At 42.7% G+C, this 21,378-nt stretch overlaps 1 protein-coding gene across 1 annotated transcript in view; it reads right to left on the bottom strand.

The window, feature by feature from the left end:
* TLE5 (TLE family member 5, transcriptional modulator) overlaps positions 1–21,378 on the bottom strand; it is a 32,268-nt gene that overhangs the window by 5,733 nt on the left and 5,157 nt on the right. The window contains exons 3-6 of the mRNA XM_040321811.1: positions 13,955–14,018; positions 6,844–6,906; positions 2,690–2,752; positions 2,406–2,480 (exon numbers count right to left, since the gene is read on the bottom strand). Of these exons, the coding sequence (XP_040177745.1) occupies positions 2,406–2,480; positions 2,690–2,752; positions 6,844–6,906; positions 13,955–14,018 (265 nt within the window). The remainder of the gene's footprint in view (positions 1–2,405; positions 2,481–2,689; positions 2,753–6,843; positions 6,907–13,954; positions 14,019–21,378) is intronic.

Here is a 21,378-nt window from a genome sequence, read left to right as displayed (position 1 = left end):
CGTTAACCCATTTTGAAGGTGCTCTAAACAATATACGTTTGTGATTTTTACCAAAAATATGTAGAATACATATCTGCCTAAACTGAGGATTTATTTGTATAAGTTGGGAGGGGGGGGGGGGGTTATCAATTTGTTTCTAGCGCACAAAAAAAAAAAAAAAGTGGTGATCAAATGCCACCAAAAAAAAAAAAAAAAAAAAAAAAAAAAAAAAAAAGCTTGGAGGAAAGTTGTATGACCACGCAATTGTCATTCACACAGCGGTTAGTGCTGAAAAATTGGTCTGGACGGGAAGGGGGTGAAAATGTCCTGTATTGAAGTCCTTGCAAATATTTGACTTCTGTGTCCCACACAGTTGCAAAACAAACAATATTGCTTATACGTTTGAACACTGCAGGCTCCCAGAACTCCCACCTCCAATTGGAGCTTGTAGGCATGGGAGAAGTCCTGGTTGGGAAGAAAAGCAAGTTGGTGTTGCATGCCTGGAAAGCACAGCATTTTATGGCCAGGTGAATACCTAAGGTATCTTAAAAGGCCCCCATATTGCCTGGAGGCTGTATTTGGCATTTCAAGGTCCCTGTCGATGAAGGCTAAAGTGGTTCACCATATAGGAGCCAAAATCCAGGAGGATGTGTTTTATACATGCCTACACATTCCAAATTGGAGGAGAGAGAGAGACCTGAGAGGGAGCACATGGTGTTCAAATTTATAAGCACTATTGTTTGATTCAAAGTTGTGTGATACAAGTCACAAATATTCACATATGGTAGGTTATTAAATCGGGATATTGGTGGTGGTTGTTCCAATGCACATTTAAAATAAATAAATTAAAATGTATTAATCACACTCAGCAGCGCTATACTCTTATAATTAAGCGCAAGCCCATAATGAAGTCCAAGAAAAACACTTCATCGTTTAAAAAGGGGGGGGGGGGGAAGAATGCTGAGAACAGTGTGGAGAATGTGCTTGGGAGCCTACACGTTCCACAGCATTTGAACTCTTTTAGGGTAAACAAATCAGGGAAAAGGAATGGCACCCAATCTTTCTAAAAAAATAAATAGCTTCTTATGCCAAGCCCACACGTCCTACTCATAAAACGAGATTTCAAAAACGGGCACACCAGGGGCTGGAAAAGCACTCCATGGCCAACAGTACACAAAGGTCTGAAAAGCACACAACAGAGCCCAGTGCCCAAAGGTCACATTCCAGACAGGCTCAGCTAACATCCAATTCAGCGGGTTCTGGATACACCATTGAAAGCAATAAGAATCTGGATAGCTTCAAAAGAGACCATCTTAAGCAACATGTGAAAAAAAAAAAAAAAAAAAAAAAAAAGTCTTAGTTGAAGAAATCAATATATGGCCATTTTTATATGGTAACAGTTTCTCAGTAAAGTGGGAGGTATGTCAGGTTGGTATTTTTTTTTTTTTTTTTTTCATCTTTTGCCAGTGTCAAAATCCTTCTGTGGGTGGCAGTATAATCCAAAATTTCTGAATCTTGTGTACCTCAACAAATGGGAACAGGAAATACACAATTTTATTATTCCTCTATTTCCAAATTTCTTAGTAAACTCTGACCTCCTTATGAAATGCAGGCACCAATTCCCTGGCTATTAGACTCAACACTGGGCCATTCTACCAGTCAAAGCTCAAACACATCATGGTAGTGTTGAAATCTGCCCACTTGTTTCCTGTACATTCTTACTGACCAGTAAAGCTACATACACACATGCACACGATGAGAATATCGGACGAATGATCGCCCATTTTTTTTTTGCATGCTGGTTTCATATCGAAAAGGAAGAGTTTACTAAAGTTACGAAAATTCCCGGACGACAGAATACAACTTCGGAAGTAATGTAAATGTATTCTTTTTATTTATTTTTCAGACAAATACTGTACTGATTAAAACAAAAATTGTTCTGGTATCGTACAATAAGCTGTGTACCAACGATCAGATTATCGTACGATTGCGACGAAATTGGAGTTTGTCAAATTTTCTCATCATGTGTACCAAGCATAAGGCTGCCCATCACAGTGACGGGCCAATATGTATGTAATGTAGAAGGCTCCAAAGCTAGTTAAAATTTTGAAGCTTTGCTAGTCAGAACATCTTACATTTGAGGTACATTGCCTTCTAATCCTACAGAAAGACATAATCCAATAAGCATAAAATATATATAGTCCATGAGTCACAGCCTTCCCACCCAGTGAAAACAGTCTCCTTTAACACAATTAAAACGATAACAAAAAGGGACAAGGGACCATTTTAGTGTGTTTGTAATACAGTGTCAGACATGTCAAGTTAAAGAGAAGAGCACACTGAATGCAAGTTTATTTCCCCCCCCTCATCAAAAACACTACAAGTTTATGTTTCTCCTTTCAACAATCGAGAAAACACTAACATACACGAATAATGGAATTCAGTTCTGGAGCAGTCACTTGCTTTGCTCTCTCAATGGCTCCCAGGACTTGTTGCTGATGCTGCAAAGAGAGAATTAAGATCAGTACGGAGCTAGACAAAAATAATTAAGCATGCATAATTGTGGCCAGGGCAAATTTACAAAAAAATTTGATTACACCAAGGTAATTTATACATTTAAGATATTTTCAGCTAAAGCCAGATAAAAAGGGGAACTGTATCACACACCGTTATGTTAAGTTTTCTATCCCTTAACTATGCAGTAACATACCTCTTGGGAGAGGTAAGGCAAAACCTGGGCGCAAATTCCATTTAACCTTTTGACAATTTCAGCCTGGAAAAAAGAAAATGGTTTTAACAATGCATAAATATGTGAAATCAACAGAAATGGTGTCAATCTTTCAGTCATTTTCTGCACAAGACCTTATAAAAATGTTGGCATTAAGGCTCGACTCTAGCTTTACCTTCATTCTTCCATTTGTTGTCCTGCACTGAAATAGCCTACCGTATTTTCCGGCGTATAAGATGACGTTTTACATTTAAAAAAACCGCCCAAATATCAGGGGTCGTCTTATACGCCGGGTTTAAAACCGCAAAACATAAGATTTCAGCCCGGATGTGCAGGAGCGGGGGGGGAAAGAGTGCGGGTACCGCCGGTATACGGGGTTGATCGGGAACCGTGCATAGAGCATGGAGGAAGAGGAAAGACACCGGATTACAGAGCGGATAGCCTGCTGTTACAGCAAAGTTTGCCTTCACTCCGCTTGTGATTACACACAGCCCGCCTGCTGACCCCACACCTGCAAGGTGGACAGAACACGTCCCAGCATTGGACTGGCATTCTGTCCATCTTACTGGCGCGAGGTCAGGAGGCGGGGCTGTGTGTAATCACGAGCGGAGACATAATGTAAACTTTGCTGTAACAGCCGACTATCCCCTCTGTAATCCCGCAGCTTTTCTCTTCCTCCATGCTCGACTCCCGATCAACCCCGTGGCTTTTCTCTTCCTCCATGCTATATGTACGGCTACCGATCCACGGCACAGGTGAGCAGGGGCCGCAATGTGGGCACAGGTGAGCAGGGGCCGCAATGATCGGTGGTGAATATGCGGTGGAATCCATGTTTTTTTTACATGGTGTTGCCTTGGAAGGGGGTAGTCTTATAGGGCGAGTATAGCCCAAAAGCTATGTTTTCACTTGAAAAATAGGGGGGTCGTCTTATACGCCGGAAAATACGGTACTCTGATCACACACACACACACACACACACACACACACACACACACACACACACACACACACACACACACACACCTTTTCACTGTGAGCATTAGAAGCTAAAGTCAGAGCTTACCTCATTTGCTACCTAGTGGACATCCATCTCTTGTCACCTTAGCCTGACTTTCACTGGTCTATCCCTTCCAGTCATTAGTTAAATTTTTCACTCCAAGTAGTGCAACTACTGGGCACTTTCACCCCCTTCCTGCCCAGGCCAATTTTCAACTTTTACCGCTTTGAATAACCGCACGATAATGAACTATACCCAAATTACATATCACACACACACACACACACACACACACACAGCTCTCTTTTGGTAATATTTAATCGCTGCAGGTTTTTTTTTTTTTTTTTTTTTTAGAATTCATAGTTTGTTATAAAATTTTGCAAACTGGTATTTCTCTCCTTAACTGATGCACTAATGAAGCTGCACTAATGGGAGACACAGATTGGCAGCACTGATGGGCACCGTTTGGACCACACTAATAATCAGGACACCGACGATCAGTGCCGATGTCCCTTTAACACAAGGCAGTTATCGGCTCTTCGCTCCTCACACTGTCAACATGAAGATAGAAAATCTGATAACTGGCTTGTGTTTGCCACATGATCAGTTGTGTCCAATGACAACTGATCACCGATGTTAAGGGCCACTGTGATTGGCCCTTTACCCCAAATCTGATCAGTCGACTCCGAAGGACTCAGCAATCAGAGCCTGAAGCCTGTGCGCTGCAGGAAGTGTGCGGGCAGCATGATCACAGGAGGATAGTCAATGGAGGTCCTCCTGGAAAAGCGAGTCTATGCTGTAGCAGTCATTCGGCTATAGTCCCGGGGAAGGGAGGGATGCAATAGGGTTAATTAGAAACGTTACAATGTTAATGAAGGGATGAAGAGAAGAACCCAGGAAAAGCAAAATATATGCAGCTTAAGCTTCGACAGACGTCTAACCTGGCAACCAGCAATGCTCTACTTCCCAGGCATATATGCATTTTAATAAGTCTGGAGACCAGTTTCTGTTTTAACCACTTCCTGTACTTGGGCCACACAATATATGGCCTCTGATGGAATCGTATACACCAGAATCATGGCATGCAGCCATTATCCGGATACTGTTCTTTGGAACAGACGATGGGCTTTCTGGTGAGGTAAAAGCGATTAAGCGTCTCTACAGCATCTCACTTTCACCCACGACAGAAGGGGTGCTGAAGGCCATCTGTTGCATCAGGTGCACTGAATAACGTCAGAAACCAGAAGCGGCAAGGTTTTACTCACAGGCCATTACTGCTTGTAAAGCAGCCAATTTGATAGGCTGCTTTGGAGGGCAGAGGAGAAATCTGGGATCTTAGACCCCAGATCTCTCCAGTTTAACCACTTCCATACAGGGCACTTAAACACCTTCCTGCCCAAGCCAGCTTATAGCGCTGCCGCTGTATAAAATTACAGCTGCTCGGTCAAGCTACACTGTGCCCAAACAAAGATGCTATCCACCCCACAAATAGAGCTTTCTTTTGGTGGCACTTGATTACCTCTGCGAAATATTATATATATATATATTACATTTTTCCCCCTTTACTGACAGGCACTGATAAGGAGACACCAATAGGCATACCTGGTGGTCCAGTGGGGTGGCTATCCTGGTGGTCTTGGGCGAGATCCGAGGGGTGGCTGCACTGATAAACTATGAGCACAGACTCCCCCTGTCAGGAGAGCAGCCAATCGGCTCCACTCGCGTCAGACGCGAGTGAGGAAAAGCTGATAAACTGCTCTTCCTGGTTACATCGTAATCAGCCATGATTGGACACAGCTGATCACATGGTAAAGAGTCTCCGGAGACTTAACCTAGATCGGAGTTGCGGTGTGTCAAACTGACAAACGGCACCACCGAACACCGCAATGCGCCCCCCCATCCTGCCGACGTCTGGTCAGGATATCGCAACCACTTTGCCGCTGTCATTTTGCTATATGGTGGGTGGCGGCAAGTGGTTACAAAAAATAAACAAAAAAAATTATTATAGAAGTCCCCCATGCTCACAGCAATGTGAATGCGCATGTAGGTAAACTAATCACACGTCACCTATGAATAATTTAATGTACTGTAGTTTGTCACCACTTCACGCGTGTGCAATTTTTTGAGGGGGGGGGGGGGGTGTTTGGTAATTTTACAGCAAAAAATATGTACCAGTAATGATTGCAACACTTCACCCATGTTCTCAGAATGCCATGTGTTCCTATTTGATTGCATTACCCAATGAGAACAATCACCTGGACTACTTTTCTGGGTTAAAGAAAGTCAAATGTTTACTTCACAAGTCCTTTATTACAGAACTATTTCCAGTTTCCACTCTAGCCTATTCTACCCTTATTTGTTCAATTCTTTGCCCTTCCAAGAACTTCACAAATATACATATATTCTGTTGAATGACATTTTATACACCAAGAGAAAGGGGGGCAGCCTCAAAAAAGTCCAGGGGGGGCATTTAAATAATTACATTTTGAAAAACAAGCTTTCACAGCTTGTTATCTGGAATTTCAAACAGATTTTTTACATTTCTAAATCTGTTCTACATGAGAGGGTGCTGAAAGGGAAAAAAAAAAAAAAAAAAAAGAGACCAACCAATGGAATCCACTTTCTCCAACAAGAAAACATTCTCTTCAGGGTAAAGTTTGTAAGTAATGCAGCTGGAATCTAGTTACTTATACAGAAGCACTTGGACTTAGGAAGACATTTCCCCTGATAATTAGCCTCTGCATGCAATAAATCTAAATTCAGCAGACAAAAAGGGAAGATCTCATCCAAATCCTAAGCTGGATGTGGAATTTTGCACAACTTTTGTAATGCAAGTGATCCAAAGACATCCGACGATTGAGAGTCTATGCAACTGATTCAGAACAGCTGTGCAGCGCAGGTTATTGTGGTGGTTATGGTTTGCGTCTTAAGGTGGAAGTTCCCGGGCCTACAAAAACAAAGGCTTTGCTGCCAAGACATCTGGCAAATCTGTACAAAATTCCCAGTTACAGAAGATGGCTAGTTCTGGGGTCAGTTAAAGAATGCAGACATTTTGGGTCATATTTGAAAAAAATGCAGCGTTCATACAGAGGAAAAAAAAAAAAGAAGGTTTACCCAAATGGCACTGCATTGTGCTTACCTGTTTGTGCATTTCAATGTTCAAGCCATATGACATCTCATAATACTGAAGAGAACAGAAATTCTGTTAATATCAGGAGAACACATTGATGTATATAAATATCTATAAACTAGACAAAACTGAAAGAAAATACATTACCTACCAAGAAAAACACATTTGTCAAATACATTGCGATTGTGCCAAATTATATATAAATAAATAAATACAGGAAATGTGCATGCAACTGCTAGATTTCACAATGGGAAACCAAGCCTAAAATGTAGCTTCTTGGCAAGCTGCTTAAGAATTTCAGTACCATAAAATACATTTCTCACCAACAATAGCAATCCATTGCAAGGATCCCTGCAAGCAAGAGAGGGTGGCTACATTTCCACATACAGAGGGACCTTGGTGAATGAACATAGCCACCCTCACAGCATTTGATTGATGCTTCAGCACAGGAGTTTTAATTTACCTTAAAAGCAGTTGTAAAGGTTTTTTATTTTCTAAATGGGTTCCTTTAAGCTAGTGCATGGTTGGTTCACTAACCTTTTGCTTCGATTTCCCTTCTAAATATTTTTCTTGTCAGAATTCCTCACTTCCTGTTTCTCCTCAGTAAGCTTGCCCCCATCATCCGAGCCGTCCTGGCTGGGGGTTAGTCAGCCAGAACAGCTTACTGAGGAGGAACAGGAAGTGAGTAATTCAGACAAAAAAAAAAAAAAAACGGGGAAAAACAACACCCACACCACACTTAAGGTTGGCCCCATAGCAGTTGTACTGCTACAGAGTGGCACTCTTGTGTCGGTATATAGAAAAAATAAAAATACACTGAACCCACAACTTGCCAATAAGAATACAGTTCCATCTGAGTCTTAAGCGACCAATGGTTCCACGAGTCTCAAAACTGGCTCCCTATGTGGGCATTACATGTTGCATTTCCCCTTCCGTGCTTCAACACGCTGCTCAGCAATGTCAGTACAGGTCCTTCTGAAGTTCATAGCCCACCGACCATGATATGGTTTAGTGGAAGAGGTGCTTTAAAGCCCATTTGAACCTTCTGATTTTAAAACTATAATGCAGTCAGGCACCTTCTGCTCTTATTTTTTCTTCTATGTGCTACAGCCAAGGTTAAATGAACCTGCGCAGGCAGCATGTCAGAATTGGACTCCAAAACAATACAGCAGGCAAGTTTTCCAGTGGTCCTACAAGACTCCTGCACAGGCTCCAATCAAGGGCATAAAATGTGTGGTTGATTAAATCAATTTGCAGGGAGCATGTAATGGTTAAATCTGGCATTTTATTTATTTTTTTACTTGTAATGGTGGAGATCTGTGATTTTTTTAGCGCAACTGCAACTTTTTGGCGGACACTTGATGCATCGATTACTGTAAAATGACACCAGCCGTGAAGGGGTTAACCACTAGGTGGCAGTAAAGGGGTTAAGTGTGTCCTAGGGAGTGATCCCAACTGTTGGGGGGGGGGGGGGAGCTACCAGTGGCACGTCAGTGATCACTGTTCCCAGTCATGGAACAGTAGATCCCTGACATGTCACTAGGCAGGACAGGGAAATGCCTAGTTTACAAAGGCATCTCCCCGTTCTGCCTTTGCCGACTGCAATCGCGGGCCGCCTGGGAACAGAGTCTCCGGCTATGCGCGCCGGGCAGAAAATTCAAAGGGACGTACAGGTATGCCCATTTGCCTGCCCGTGCCATTCTGTCAACGTATATCGGCAGTCTGCAACTGGTTAAATACTGAACTGTTCGCACCTCCCATATGTGACAAAATGGCCGAAAAACTTGTGCCCATTAATCAATTGTCCAAAATTCAGTCATTACATGATAGCAACATTGTCTTGCTCTCATGATCCATCGTTAATTATTCGAAAATTTGTTTGAACGCTTTTTCTAATAGTGTATTGCTAGCATTAGACCACTGGTGCCCTTGCCTTCTAAGTTTTCCAGGAGAGCAGTGGCCTGAATATTCAAGGCACCGCCTGAATAGTGTATTTTAATTGCTGCAGCAATTGGCAACAAAAAAAAAAAAAGTGTGCATACTGTATCTGCAGCCTGATTGTATTAGGCCAATTTGGTAGTCTTTTTTTCTAAAATGTATGCAAAACATAACATGGGTCATCATTGTGATATTACATGTCTTTTCTTCACTTAAATGAGAAGTGGAGCTATAATACACCCTTTTGCAACTCTCCCAAGTATACACATGCCTGAATGCCTCAGAGGGATGTCAATCAAAACTCAGAACTTTGAGTTATGATACTGCAGAATGAGGGTCAACAGAGCAGTTCACTACAGAAACGCAACAAAGTGCTAAACTGGCAATAGACAGATTGAAATCTGGAAGATTCAGCAGGGAACCACTGAATTTTAATCCGCATGTGGCTGTCTGTTCGACATAAGGTCGATCAAGCTGAAAAACTTGATCATTGGCTATAGCTGGTGATCAGCGTATTATGACAGTACTGAGCCCGGCTGTCAGAATACAAATCGCAGCAGGAGTGGGGGATTCCTTCATTGTCATTTGTACGGAGGGATTCCCCCCCCCCCCTAGCAAAAAAAACCCAAAAAAACTCATCTTTGAGCAGAGTTGAAATCTGGGCTGCTAAATTAGATATTACCATTCTACCAATACCATACTAATGTTGCAAGTTCTGACTTACAGTAAATTTACCAATGTAACCTGTTGGTCTGAAACGGTTAAGATACAATGATCCCCTGTCTGGGAAGCTGCCCGACCCCCCTTACCTCCTCCCCAGAGTCTGACCTCTTTGTCTTACAAGTCCCAGAAAGATTTTTAGGCAGATTTACACTCTGCCCTGGCCCTCTCCCCTCCCCATCCTGTAACAAGCAGCTGTCTGGATGAGTGAATGAATGGCATAACCCCACAAGAGAGGGATAAGCCAGGAGACCTGCTGAGAGGGGAAGAGGAGGGGGGGTGGAATTATTTTTTGGCAGGCAGCTATGCACTACTCAAGCTTCGGTTTTTCCTGCTTCCATCTCTTGGAAAGGCTACAGCCATTCAACATAACCCCTTCCTTCCCAGCACTCTGATTATGACAAACTCACTTACACTTGTGGAAAGACATTTTAAAACAGGATAGTAACCAGAAATAACAAATCCATGCACACAAGCTCTGCTTGTTTATGCTTAGAATTATGGTCCCTTGAGGTGGATTTTAGGAGGGAAGGATCATTACTCCATATACAAACAGGAAGGTTTCTGTAATTGCCCTCAGGGGTTAAAGGGAAGCAGGAGCATTGCTGGCTGCTTAACCATCTGCAGCTACATCTTGGCAGACCTAATTAAAGACCTAATTGCCCTGAACTGAGGGAGTAAAGAGCTTCTCCAAGGGGATAAAATGAGGAAGGCCTCCTAAATTGATCACAAAACTCTTGGCACCAGAGAAGCTGGCCTCTTTAGCAAGTACTGTACTACCATGGGTCAGAAATGTGCACACCAAGTCAGAAACACATTTTTAACCACTTCCCTACGGCCGTACGACTATTGACGGCCGCAGGGTGGTTCTAAATCTCTGAGCCGCCGTCAATTGACGGCAGCTCATTTCCGCGTTCCCCACGCGCGCTCCCGAGCGCGCAGCGGGGAACTTCTGTACTGGCCGTGTCCCTTGGACAGCCAGTCACAGATCGCCGTGAACGGCCAATCAGAGCGGCCGTTTCCTAGGCGATCTGTGCGGCCAATGAGAGATGATCTCATATGTTTACATATGAGATCATCTCTCATTCCCGGCTCTCGCAGACAGCGGTGCTGTCAGGGAGAGAGGAGACGGATCTGTGTCTCTTGTACATAGAGACACAGATCGGTCACCCCCCCCTTCCTCCATAGTTAGAACACTATATAGGGAACACACATTTAACCCCTTCCTCACCCCCTAGTGTTAACCCCTTCCCTGCCAGTCACATTTATACAGTAATTAGTGCATATTTATAGCACTGATTGCAGTATAAATGTGAATGGCGCCAAAAATGTGTCCGCCATAATGTCGCAGTCGCAATAAAAATCGCAGATCGCCGCCATTACTAGTAAAAAAAATAATAATTCTGTCCCTTATTTTGTAGGCGCTATAACTTTTGCGCAAACCAGTCGCTTATTGCGATTTTTTTTTGATTTTTTTTTGATTTTTTTTACTAAAAATATGTAGAATACGTATCGGCCTAGACTGAGGATAAAAAATGTTTTTTTTTTAAAAAAAATTGAGCCATTTATTACAGCAACAATTAAAACATTTTTTTTTTTTTTTTTAAATTGTCGCTCTATTTTTGTCTATAGCGCAAAAAATAAAAACCGTAGAGGTGATCAAATACCACCAAAAGAAAGCCATTTGTGGGGAAAAAAGGACGTCAATTTTGTTTGGGAGCCACGTCGCACGACCGCGCAATTGTCAGTTAAAGCGACGCAGTGCCGAATCGCAAAAAGTCCTCTGGGCAGGAAGGGGGTTTAAGTGCCCAGTAAGGAAGTGGTTAACAACCAGGAATACTATGCCCCATTATAGAGGCACTTGAAGGTAAACCATGGGAAAGTAATTTTAGGGTGAAATAGCAAAACAAAAACAAAGTCAAACTAGATAAAAAGCTGCATACCCCTTCACTGACAAATTAACACTTTATTTTATCTGAAATAAAATGTGTTTTTTATCAGTGCTATAGGGTGGGGGAGCTCAGGCATGTTCAGCTCCTGGTCTGAGCCCACCTGATCCTGTCAGTATTCATGTACAGCTACTTACAGTTGAGAGATGCAGTCACCGTGCCCATTCCGGTCATATTGGCAGTATCTGTGTCCAACCCAAACCACGTTATAATTAGTCTCCACAGCAATACCCCACCACTGCAAGTACCCAGGTATGTGGGAAAGCATGTGTCCTCATGATGCAGTGCTTGGACCCAATGTTCTATTTCTAGAAAGTAGCGCTGTCATGAGGTGAAGGGGTTCCGACACCAGCCAAAACAAGACATTTTTATGGCAGGTGTGAAAAAAGGACACGAAGGTGAGTAATGTAGTCAGGGGGGAGGCTTTACATACATGCAATTTTACCAACAACTGAGACCACTACACTTGCTTGGCCATCAGTCTGACAGATTTACAGTATTAACAGACAAAGGAAACAATCAGACGCATAGGCCTAGTGCATCATCAGATAAACTTTAGTCAACAAAAGAAATGACTGCATTCTATGGGGACACTCATTTGGGCTCACTCCCATGAGCCTTGATGTCTGCGTCTATAGACCGTCACTGGCTTTGATTGTTGAGGCAGCAGGAGCCATTGGCAAAGCCCGAGACCAGGAAGTGAGGGGAGAGAGAGATACGCTGCAGATAGGCACAGGGCTGTATCGAATAAGGGCTCAGGTAGGTAAGGGGGTATACTGATGCCCAAACATTTTTAACCTTAAAGAGTTACTAAATTCACAACAGTAAAAATCAGTCTTTATATGCAGTAAAACATGCTGGTTATTACTCACTGTGGAACCTAAGGGGTTAATCCTCTGCATTGTGTTTAAACCTGTGTGATCCGGTCTCCGATCTGCCTTCTCTTTAACCGATGACTCCAATCCATCTCGTGATAGAACAGAGCATTAGGAGTCAGGCTTTACATGCTCAGTTTGAAGAGTATTGCTAGAGAGTTTTTTTCTTGGGAGTGTGAATGCGATCAGCATCAGGGCCAATCAACACTGTCCAGAGGATCAGGGGGAGAATGAAAGCTCCTTCTACAAGCTTTAAGCAGAGACTGACACAAGTCACAAGATTGCTATATACTGCAGATGAGAAAATTTAGCAGTTTAGATTTACCAAGATAATTGCATTTCCATGTTCTGTGGGAGACCAGACTTTAAAGTGTTACCAAACCCAGGACCCTGCATTTACTACATCTGGTCTCCCACAGCACATGGAAATTTAGTTTTAGTAAATCTAAAACTGTTAAATACATTTTCTCATCAGCGGTTAGGCTACCTTCACACTGATAGCATTTTCCCATGCCAAAGCCTGAGTGCTTTCACATACACTTTACAAAAAGTCTGGCAAGCAGCATTTTTGGAGTTGTTTAGAAGCGATGTATACATCGCTCCTAACCCGTACGGCCCATTGGAATGCATGGGCAGCGCTTCCGAAGAGCCTGAAAAGCATTGCAGCAGTGGCCTCAGGGGTTAAAAGGACCCCACTAATGGCCAAAAAGCGCCACTTTACTGCCAACGCGGCATGGCTACAGTGTGAAAGTAGCCTTACAGCAGTCTTGACTTCCATCAGTTGGGTTAAAGCTTGTAGGAGTTTTCATCCTTCCCCCAAATCGTCCCATGAGGCTGCAGGACCCCTGACCCTCTGGGATGCACCCCTTTCTAGCAATACACCAAGCCATGTGCAGCTTGCCCCCAAGGCTCTGTTCTATCAGGAGATGATTTAGGGATTGTAGAAGGGGAGGATCAGAGAAGACAGGATGAAAGCCTTTTTTTTTTTTTTTTTTTTTTTTTACACAATGCAGCGGATTAACCCCTTAGCAAGTATAACAAGTCCCCCCCGAAAAAAATATAAATAAAAACACACGTTCAGAGGCATGTCAAGCATCTAAACGCGGTAACTCACATTTAACAGTGTTTCATTTAAAGACGTTTTTCATTTTAACCCACAAATATTTTTTTTCTCCCCAAAAGGCAGCATGTAAACAGATGTTTTTAGACGCCGGCTTCTAGCTGTCAAGTTAAATCGTTCAGGAGAGGTTGAACAACGTCCCGTGTATATGAAGCCTAACTTCTACATTTATGAGCAAATTTTAGAACAAAATCAGGCGTTTATACGAAACAGTGCTCAAGGGGCAAAAATAAAAATCATAGTCAAGTATATGGTTTCTAGGTCATCTAATGTGACTTACACAATAAAATGTATATGTCAAAATAAGACTCTACAGCATCCAAGCTACTCAGATCTGACAGATGCTTTGAGAATATATCTAAATAAGGTTGAAAGGCAAGAAGTTGTAAATGAGCGAACATGCCACTCTACTGCACAGCTAGTAGTCAACACAAAATCATGCATATTAAGTTTGCAGCTATTAAGGCGACAATATTTGTGGTGAAAGATTGACAGTTCCCCCTCTCCCAAGAACTTACCATGACGTAGTGTCGTTGCATCTCCGATTTCTCACTGGCCAACTTGTCGCATTCCAATTTTAGACTGAAAAATATAAATAATCTGCTAAAGAGGCAGTATAGATGCACTGCTAATCTAGTAAAATCTCTGGCAAACTGCATCCCATATACCAAATAACTTGCAGATATGCAAAAGGCAAACATTAACAAGTGCCTCGTTTGCAATTTTGGGGGGGACCCCACACAGTAACTTTTTAACCGCAACTAAAGCCAAAATCAAAGACTTTACACTCTGCAGTCATTAGGATGTGTATTCATTTTTTTTGCAGGCTTTTATCCCTTTATTTTCATCAAATCTTTTGAATACACTACTACTGTCAAGACAGACAATATTTATCCTACCCATTTCCGCTTTGACAAAAAAAAAGGTGAAAAGCAGTTTGACCAGGCTCTTTGAATACATATTCTAAATGAGGGGCCCAGGCTCTTTGAATACATATTCTAAATGAGGGGCCTGGTTCATTATAAATCAGCTGGCGCACTCCCAGTGTTCTGATCATGAAAGCTGCAGTGTCCGCATCCCTTTGGATTTTTTTTGACAGAGTGGAGAGGGATTAGAACACCATGTTTTTATTGCAAACTGTGTGGTTAAATTTAGTCACCGAAAGTAAAAGACAATACCAAGTTTCAGATTGCCCCGAGAGCAGTAATGGAGGAAAATCTAGTTAAGGTGACACCACACACACACACACACACACACACAAAGTGTTCTACTTTTAGACCCCTTTAACACCGGATGCGTTTTTTCAAGCGCTAAAAAAAAAAATGGCACCTGTAAAAGCGCCTTTTCTGCATCCCCAGTGTGAAAGCCTGAGTGCTTTCACACTGGATTGGTGCACTTGTAGGACATTAGAAAAAGTCCTGCAAGCAGCATCTCTGGAACGGTGTATACACACTCCTCCACGGCCCCTTGAAATTAATGGGCACTGCTGAAAAAGCACCTGCAAGGTGCAGCAGTGCTTTTTGGGGCACATTTAACCCTTTCTTTGGCTGCTAGTGGGGGTTAAAAGCACCCCGTAAGCAGCCAAAAAGCTGTGCTTTACCACAAACGTGGCTGTGTTGTGAGTGTGAACGGGGTCTAACCCTTGGGGAGTATCGTACCAAAAATTGCATTTCTGTTGCAGAGGTTGCCTAAAATCGTATCTGTATCTTAGTGTAGACTTCTGTGAAAATCTGCGAGACAATCACACAAGCAAAACATTTTTTTTTTTTTTTAAGTGTTCTGCACACCAACAATGTACAGATTGTCTCTAGGTTGCCATTTTGCATTTTACAGAAAATTACAGTGCAGGAATTGAAATAAGCTAATTTTTTTGTAACATTAACTCATGTTTTGGTTTGTGTAACAAATGCATAAGCTATATTCTCTTTCACCACAAAAGTGGAGTTACCCATTAACCGCTTAAGAACCAGCCGGCGTAGTTGTACTGGGGCAAATTGGCTTCCCTGCGCGAATCACTGTACCTGTACGGCGGTTCGCGCAGTTGCAGCAGGAATTTTCCTACAGGTCGGGCGGACTGGATGTCAGACGGCGACCCACGATCGCCTAATAGAGGCAGAATGGGGATCTGCCTTTATAAAGAAGTTGGATCCCCATTCTGACAGATCTACTGTTCCCAGTGATTGAGAGCCCATCCCCGTACAGTTCGAACACACCCAGGGAATACAGTTAACCTTGATTACCCCCTAGTGTTAACCCCTTTCCTGCCAGTGTCATTTTTACATTGATCAGTGCATTTTTATAGCACTGATCAATGCAATAATGTCACTGGGGTCAAATTTGTCTACCACAATCCCACAAAAAAATGTAAAAGGCAAGTTTGGGTAGTGTCGCAAGACTGCGCAATTGTCAGTTAAAGCGACGCAATGGCGCACCGCAAAACATGGCAGGGCCACGCATTAAGGGGGAAAATTCTTCCGGTGGTTAATAAGAAAGCCGTTTGCGTTTTCTGTTAAGCTGACAACTGCAAGAGCAACAGGTGTTTTCTGCATTTGTGAAATAAGGGAAAAAAAAAAAAAGGGAGAAGTCTTTGGGGAAAAAGTTTTCTAAATAAAATTACGATAATTATTAGTGACTTGGAACAAAAAAAAGAAAAAACCCCAAACATATTTTTGCAACAAATGTTTAATACCACCTTAATTACTTCCCATCACAAACAGCTAGAGAGGTCAGGGATAGTTTATTATTTGAACAAAGAAACTTATGTTATGGCAACGGATGAATCTACCAAGAAACATAAGCTAGACTAGATTGTACACTTCGACAAAAGAATCTACAAATTTGTCTGTGAAATAACCGGAGCTATTCACAACGTAGAGAGAATTTTTATCACACGTTAGAAAGTTAAAAGTGATTGTAAGTCTTGGTTCTTTTTCCCTATAAAAACAACGTCATACTTCCCTCCTCTGTGCAGTGGATTAGCACAAAGCCTGGATCCTTCCCTTAAAGGGAGTCTTCTGTGTTCCTGGTCTCTCTCCCCCGTTTAGTACCCCCACAGAAAGTAGCTTGCAGAGTCACAGCTCCCTGTGTCTATTCAGACAAGGAGCCCCGACCCCTCTCTCCCCCAATTGGCTGACTGAGCAACAGCAGCGGGAGCCAATGGCGCCGCTGCTTTATCTTAGCTATTCGGGAAGCAGAATCTCAGATGGCTGAAACACTGGTGGACATCGCTGGACAGAGATGGGGCTCAAGTATTAGGGGGGCTGCTGCACACAAAGCTTTTTATCTTAATGCATCAACATAAAAAATCTTCTGCCTTTACAACCCCTTTAACACAAGTATCTCCCAGGGTCAACACTTTTCCTGCTCCAGCATTTTAGAAATGTATTCTCATACCTGCTGTACAGAGCCAGCAAAGCTAAACTACCAACAGGAAATGTAATAGATTGCAGCTTACCAGCACTAAAATGTGGTGGCTGCATTCAGTTTTTTTCAGCTCCTCCCCTTATTTTAACCTGGTGATCCTGCCATTAACACTTCCTTAGTCAGTGCTCACTGTACAGTACCTATGGAGAAGTAGCTTTGTCATTCTAGACCAGTACTACAAAAACCTCCATATCTCCCCTTCTTCATAATATAGTGCAGGCTGGTTCTGAAGTACAGGTAGAGAGTGTAGGAAGTTATCAGGCAGACCTGGTAACTTTTTTTAATTTTTTTTTACACTTATCAAAACAGAAAACAAAAAACACCCCTATCAAATGGTAAAATGTTAGACCTAAAAAAGGGAGCAAGTACGAGAATAGAGCTTTATTTTGGTGGCATTTGATCACCTCTGTGGTTTTTAATTTTTGTGCCCAAAAAAAAAAAAAAAAAAAAAAAAAAAAAACACCCCAATAAGCATATATTGATTGGTTTGCAAAAAAGTTATAGCGTCTACAAACTATGGGAAAGATTTAGGGCAATTTTTTATACTAGTAATGGCAGTGATCTGCAATTTTATCAGGACTGAAATTATGGTGACACATCGGACAAATTTTTGGGACCATTGACATTTATACAGCGATCAGTGCTATAAAAATGCACCGATTACTGTGTAAATGTAACTGCCAGGGAATGGGGTTAACACTAGGGGGCAATCAAGGGGGTTAACTGTTCCAACTGTGGGGGGGATGGTAGTGACTAGAGGAGATGACAGATCATTGTTCCTAGCTAGTAGGAACACAAGATCTGTCTCGCCTCAGAACAGGGATTTGTGAGTTTACACACGTCCCTGCTCTGGCACGCACCTACTATCCCTGCTTAAAGGGACAACCTACAGCTACGACGCCTCGCGGAAACGTGCCGACCTGCCGCAGTATAATAATGACGGCTGGTTGACAAGCGGTTAATGACGCATATGTTATACTTGCTAGTTTTGTGCAATAGTATTGCACAGAGTGGCCCTGATCGTCTCCTGGGATCCCCCCACGATGACCTGCACTTCCTGCTCGCGCCAAAGCCAAACTGCCTACAGATCCCATTCCCTGGATTCGATTGACAGCAGAAGAAGCCAATAGCTCAGTTTTTTTTTTTTTTTTACAAAAATGTAATTTACCAGCCCTGTGCAATTGTTTTGCACAGAGCGGCATTGAGCCTACTTCTGGGGTCCCCCACTGTTGGCTCCTCCTATTCGTCTGCCTCCATAGCAAACCGCTCTCCATCTCAAACTAGGCTGTGCACCTGTACAGACAAACAGTGCCGCTAGACTTTGCCCCCTCACAGGATTTGAATGAAAGCAGCAAGAGCCAATGGCTCCTGCTGCCAAGTCTCCCGTGAGAAGTGGGGGTGGGCACAATGCTGGATCGAGATCAGGCTCATGCAACAGTTAAGGTGGAGAAAACTCACTAAAAGGGTTTTTACCTTAAGGCTTGGTTCACACTATGAACCACAAAGAAACCGGACCGCTCACCTGTGCAATTCCAATCCCAGTGTAGTGCAATTTTAGCCCATTTATTTTGAATGGGCTTAAATCGCACCAAAGAACTGTATGCATCTTTGAGCTGCACCACAACCGGATCCAGACCAGGCAAATGCACTGTGCTTACGACCTGCATTTGGGGTGTCTTCCAGAGACACACAGTGGGGTCGATTTAATAAATTGCAATTTTTTTTTTACCTTTTAACTACTTAAAGCCCTAAATCCCACCAGCACAGATTTTAAGTCGCGCTACTTCAGGATGCGATTCAAAATCAGTGCCATTTCATGTGCAACTTCATTTACCAGAGATCAATGCAAGTTGCTCTGAAAAATCGCACAGAAATAGTGCAGGATCTTTTTCAGAGTCACAGCAATTTTAACAGTTCTATTGCCACAAGTGGGTGTGATTTGTCATATAACTTTGACCTGTAAAGTCGCATGACAAGTCGCAATGGCTTGAACCAGGACTTATGCAGGGAAAAAATGAAGTTAAAAAATGTATTGTGTTTAGAACCACATTGATGATTTGAATATCCAATGGGTCCACATAATGGACCCCCGATTTCTGTAATCAGTTGCACAAAGCTTCTTTACCTGTATATCGATTGCTGGTAATGATCATTACTAGTCAGGGTGTTGTATGATCATTCAGTATCTGTTAAATCGATCGTAAACACTCTTTTAAAATAACAAACGTTTCAACCTCGCCTCCACTGTGTAGCTCGACTTCTGGGGTCTCTTGGCGGCTCTCTCCCACATCGGAGAAGCACTCTCCCGAGGGGGCTTACCTTGCGGGAGCACTTCCATGTCCAGCATCCATAGACACGAAAGCCTGCCTCTGCGCAGCCCACCCCCCAGCACCATTGGATTTGAGTGAAAGCAGGGGGAGCTCAGGCTAGTAAAACAGGGGCTGGTCACTACCAGAAGTTTTTTCACCTTAATGCATAGGATGCAAAAGGTGAAAAAACAGGGGTTTACAACCTTTTTAAAGCAGCGTTCCGCAAAAAAATAAATAATGAACACTTACCTGTCCAGGAGTCCAGCGATGTCAGCACCCACAGCTGATGTTTCCATCTCCTACTGGCCCAGCGGCCGGGGAGGAAGCCCAGTGCAGACGTCACAGGCCAATTAAGAGTAGATGCATACTTTTACTTGTCCAATACTAAACCATGTTGTGCAGAGAAATCATTTTATTACCTGTGATTTCACAGTAAACTAGCAGATACAAAGTATTTGCTTGGGCTGGACCCCGAAAAGAGGGTTTAGTGAGCTGCTGTGGCTAACTGAAGTCCACTACCCAGGATTTCTTCGAACTCCTGGTACATTGCTGGGCACAGAGCTCTGCTTTTTTTCCCTCCCCCACTGCCCAAAAAGACGCCCACAGTTTATCAGCAGCATACTGTTTCTTCCACAACAAGGTTAGGTATTTTACAATATATCTACGTTGCCAATAATTTGAAGAGGCAGAGGCATTGTGGGAGATCTCTATAAAAGGATACGCTCACCAATAACTGCGATGATGCAAGGATGGCAGCATGACCCTTGGAACTACAATGAGGACATTACATGACTGGTTGCTTTGCACTAGAGCACGAGTAATGTTGGCCAGTTATAAAAGTCTTCCTTACACTAGTTGAGGGGCAAAGTGGAGATCTTTTTAAAAAGACAACTAGAAAATATTGAGAAAGTGTTTATATCAAGGTAAGCCTGTGGCTTTGTGTAAGGCCTTGTCAAGCTGACTGAAGTCAACTAAACACAAAATTGATACTTTGATGTTCCCAACAAGTCACATTATCTTCTAAAATGCTCAGCAACTCCACAAAGGGAAAATTACCCAAGACAATCCTCAGTTCCATCTGAATAGCATGACTTTAAAAGTCAAATTACATAAAATTATGAACTTGCTAGTTTCAACTACTGTGAGTTCTGCAACTTGCCACATGTGAAGTCGCATGACAAGTCAAAACTCATGTATTTCAATGGTCCCCGTTCTAATTGGTGTGACTCAATTCAAATCATGCGACTTTAGGGTTCGCAATAGTGGAAACCTAGCTTTATATACAAAAGTTAAATGTTTGGGAAACATATATGCAGGTAATCAGCAATGCAGAGTAGAATCAGCATTTAAGCTTACAGACATTTAAGTTGTATGAGCAGTAGTACCCGATTCCCTGGGCACAGGAAAGTGGGACCAGTTTACGCTAGAAGACTTTCAGTATGTAAATGTTTGTGTACATGATCAGGGGTCAAGTCCTGGGGAAAAAAAGTGGGAACTCCCACCCAAGATCCACTCCCCCACAAAAAAAAAAAAAAAAAAAAGTTATACGCTCATATGCATAATTACTAAACCGCATGTCTGCCGCGAGTTATCACGGGATTTAGAAAGAACTTTTCTAAATCCCGCGATAACTCGCGGCAGACCTCTGCAATGCCTCCTGGGAACAATGAGAAAAGCTCCCAGGAGACATCACTAAGCTTTGCCGCTTAGTGAAGGATTGGCTCGGCTGCTCTAGTCCTGCAAAGGGAACTGCGTTCCTGCTGTGAAAAAAGTGCAGGAACTCCGTTCCTATGCGTTCCCGCAGGACTTGAGCCCTGTACATAATGCTTAATATATCAGCTTTATTAGAGATCTCCTTAAAATCATCATTGATTATATGCTTATATAGAGAATGAATACCAGCATAAAGGATCAAAGAATTTGCAACCTTCCTCACCCATGGATAATCTGCTCTATATACTTAAAACAAATCAATGAACATAGTGCAGGGCTTGACAAATTTGCTTGGAATCTAGGAGCCAGCTAAAAAAGTTAAAAGCCAGAAAACGCGCCCCGTCCCGCCCGAGCTCGCGCGCAGAAGCGATTGCATACGTGAGTAGCGCCCGCGTATGTAAACTGTATTGAAACCACACAAGTGAGGTATCGCCGTGATCGTTAAAGCGAGAGCAATAATTCTAGCTCTAGACCTCTTCGAACTCAAAACATGCAAC

The sequence above is a fragment of the Rana temporaria genome, chromosome 1 (assembly GCF_905171775.1).
Source record: "Rana temporaria chromosome 1, aRanTem1.1, whole genome shotgun sequence".
Classification (NCBI taxonomy): domain Eukaryota; kingdom Metazoa; phylum Chordata; class Amphibia; order Anura; family Ranidae; genus Rana; species Rana temporaria.
Note: the sequence above shows the minus strand (reverse complement) of the source record. Positions and strands in the feature narration are given on the sequence as shown.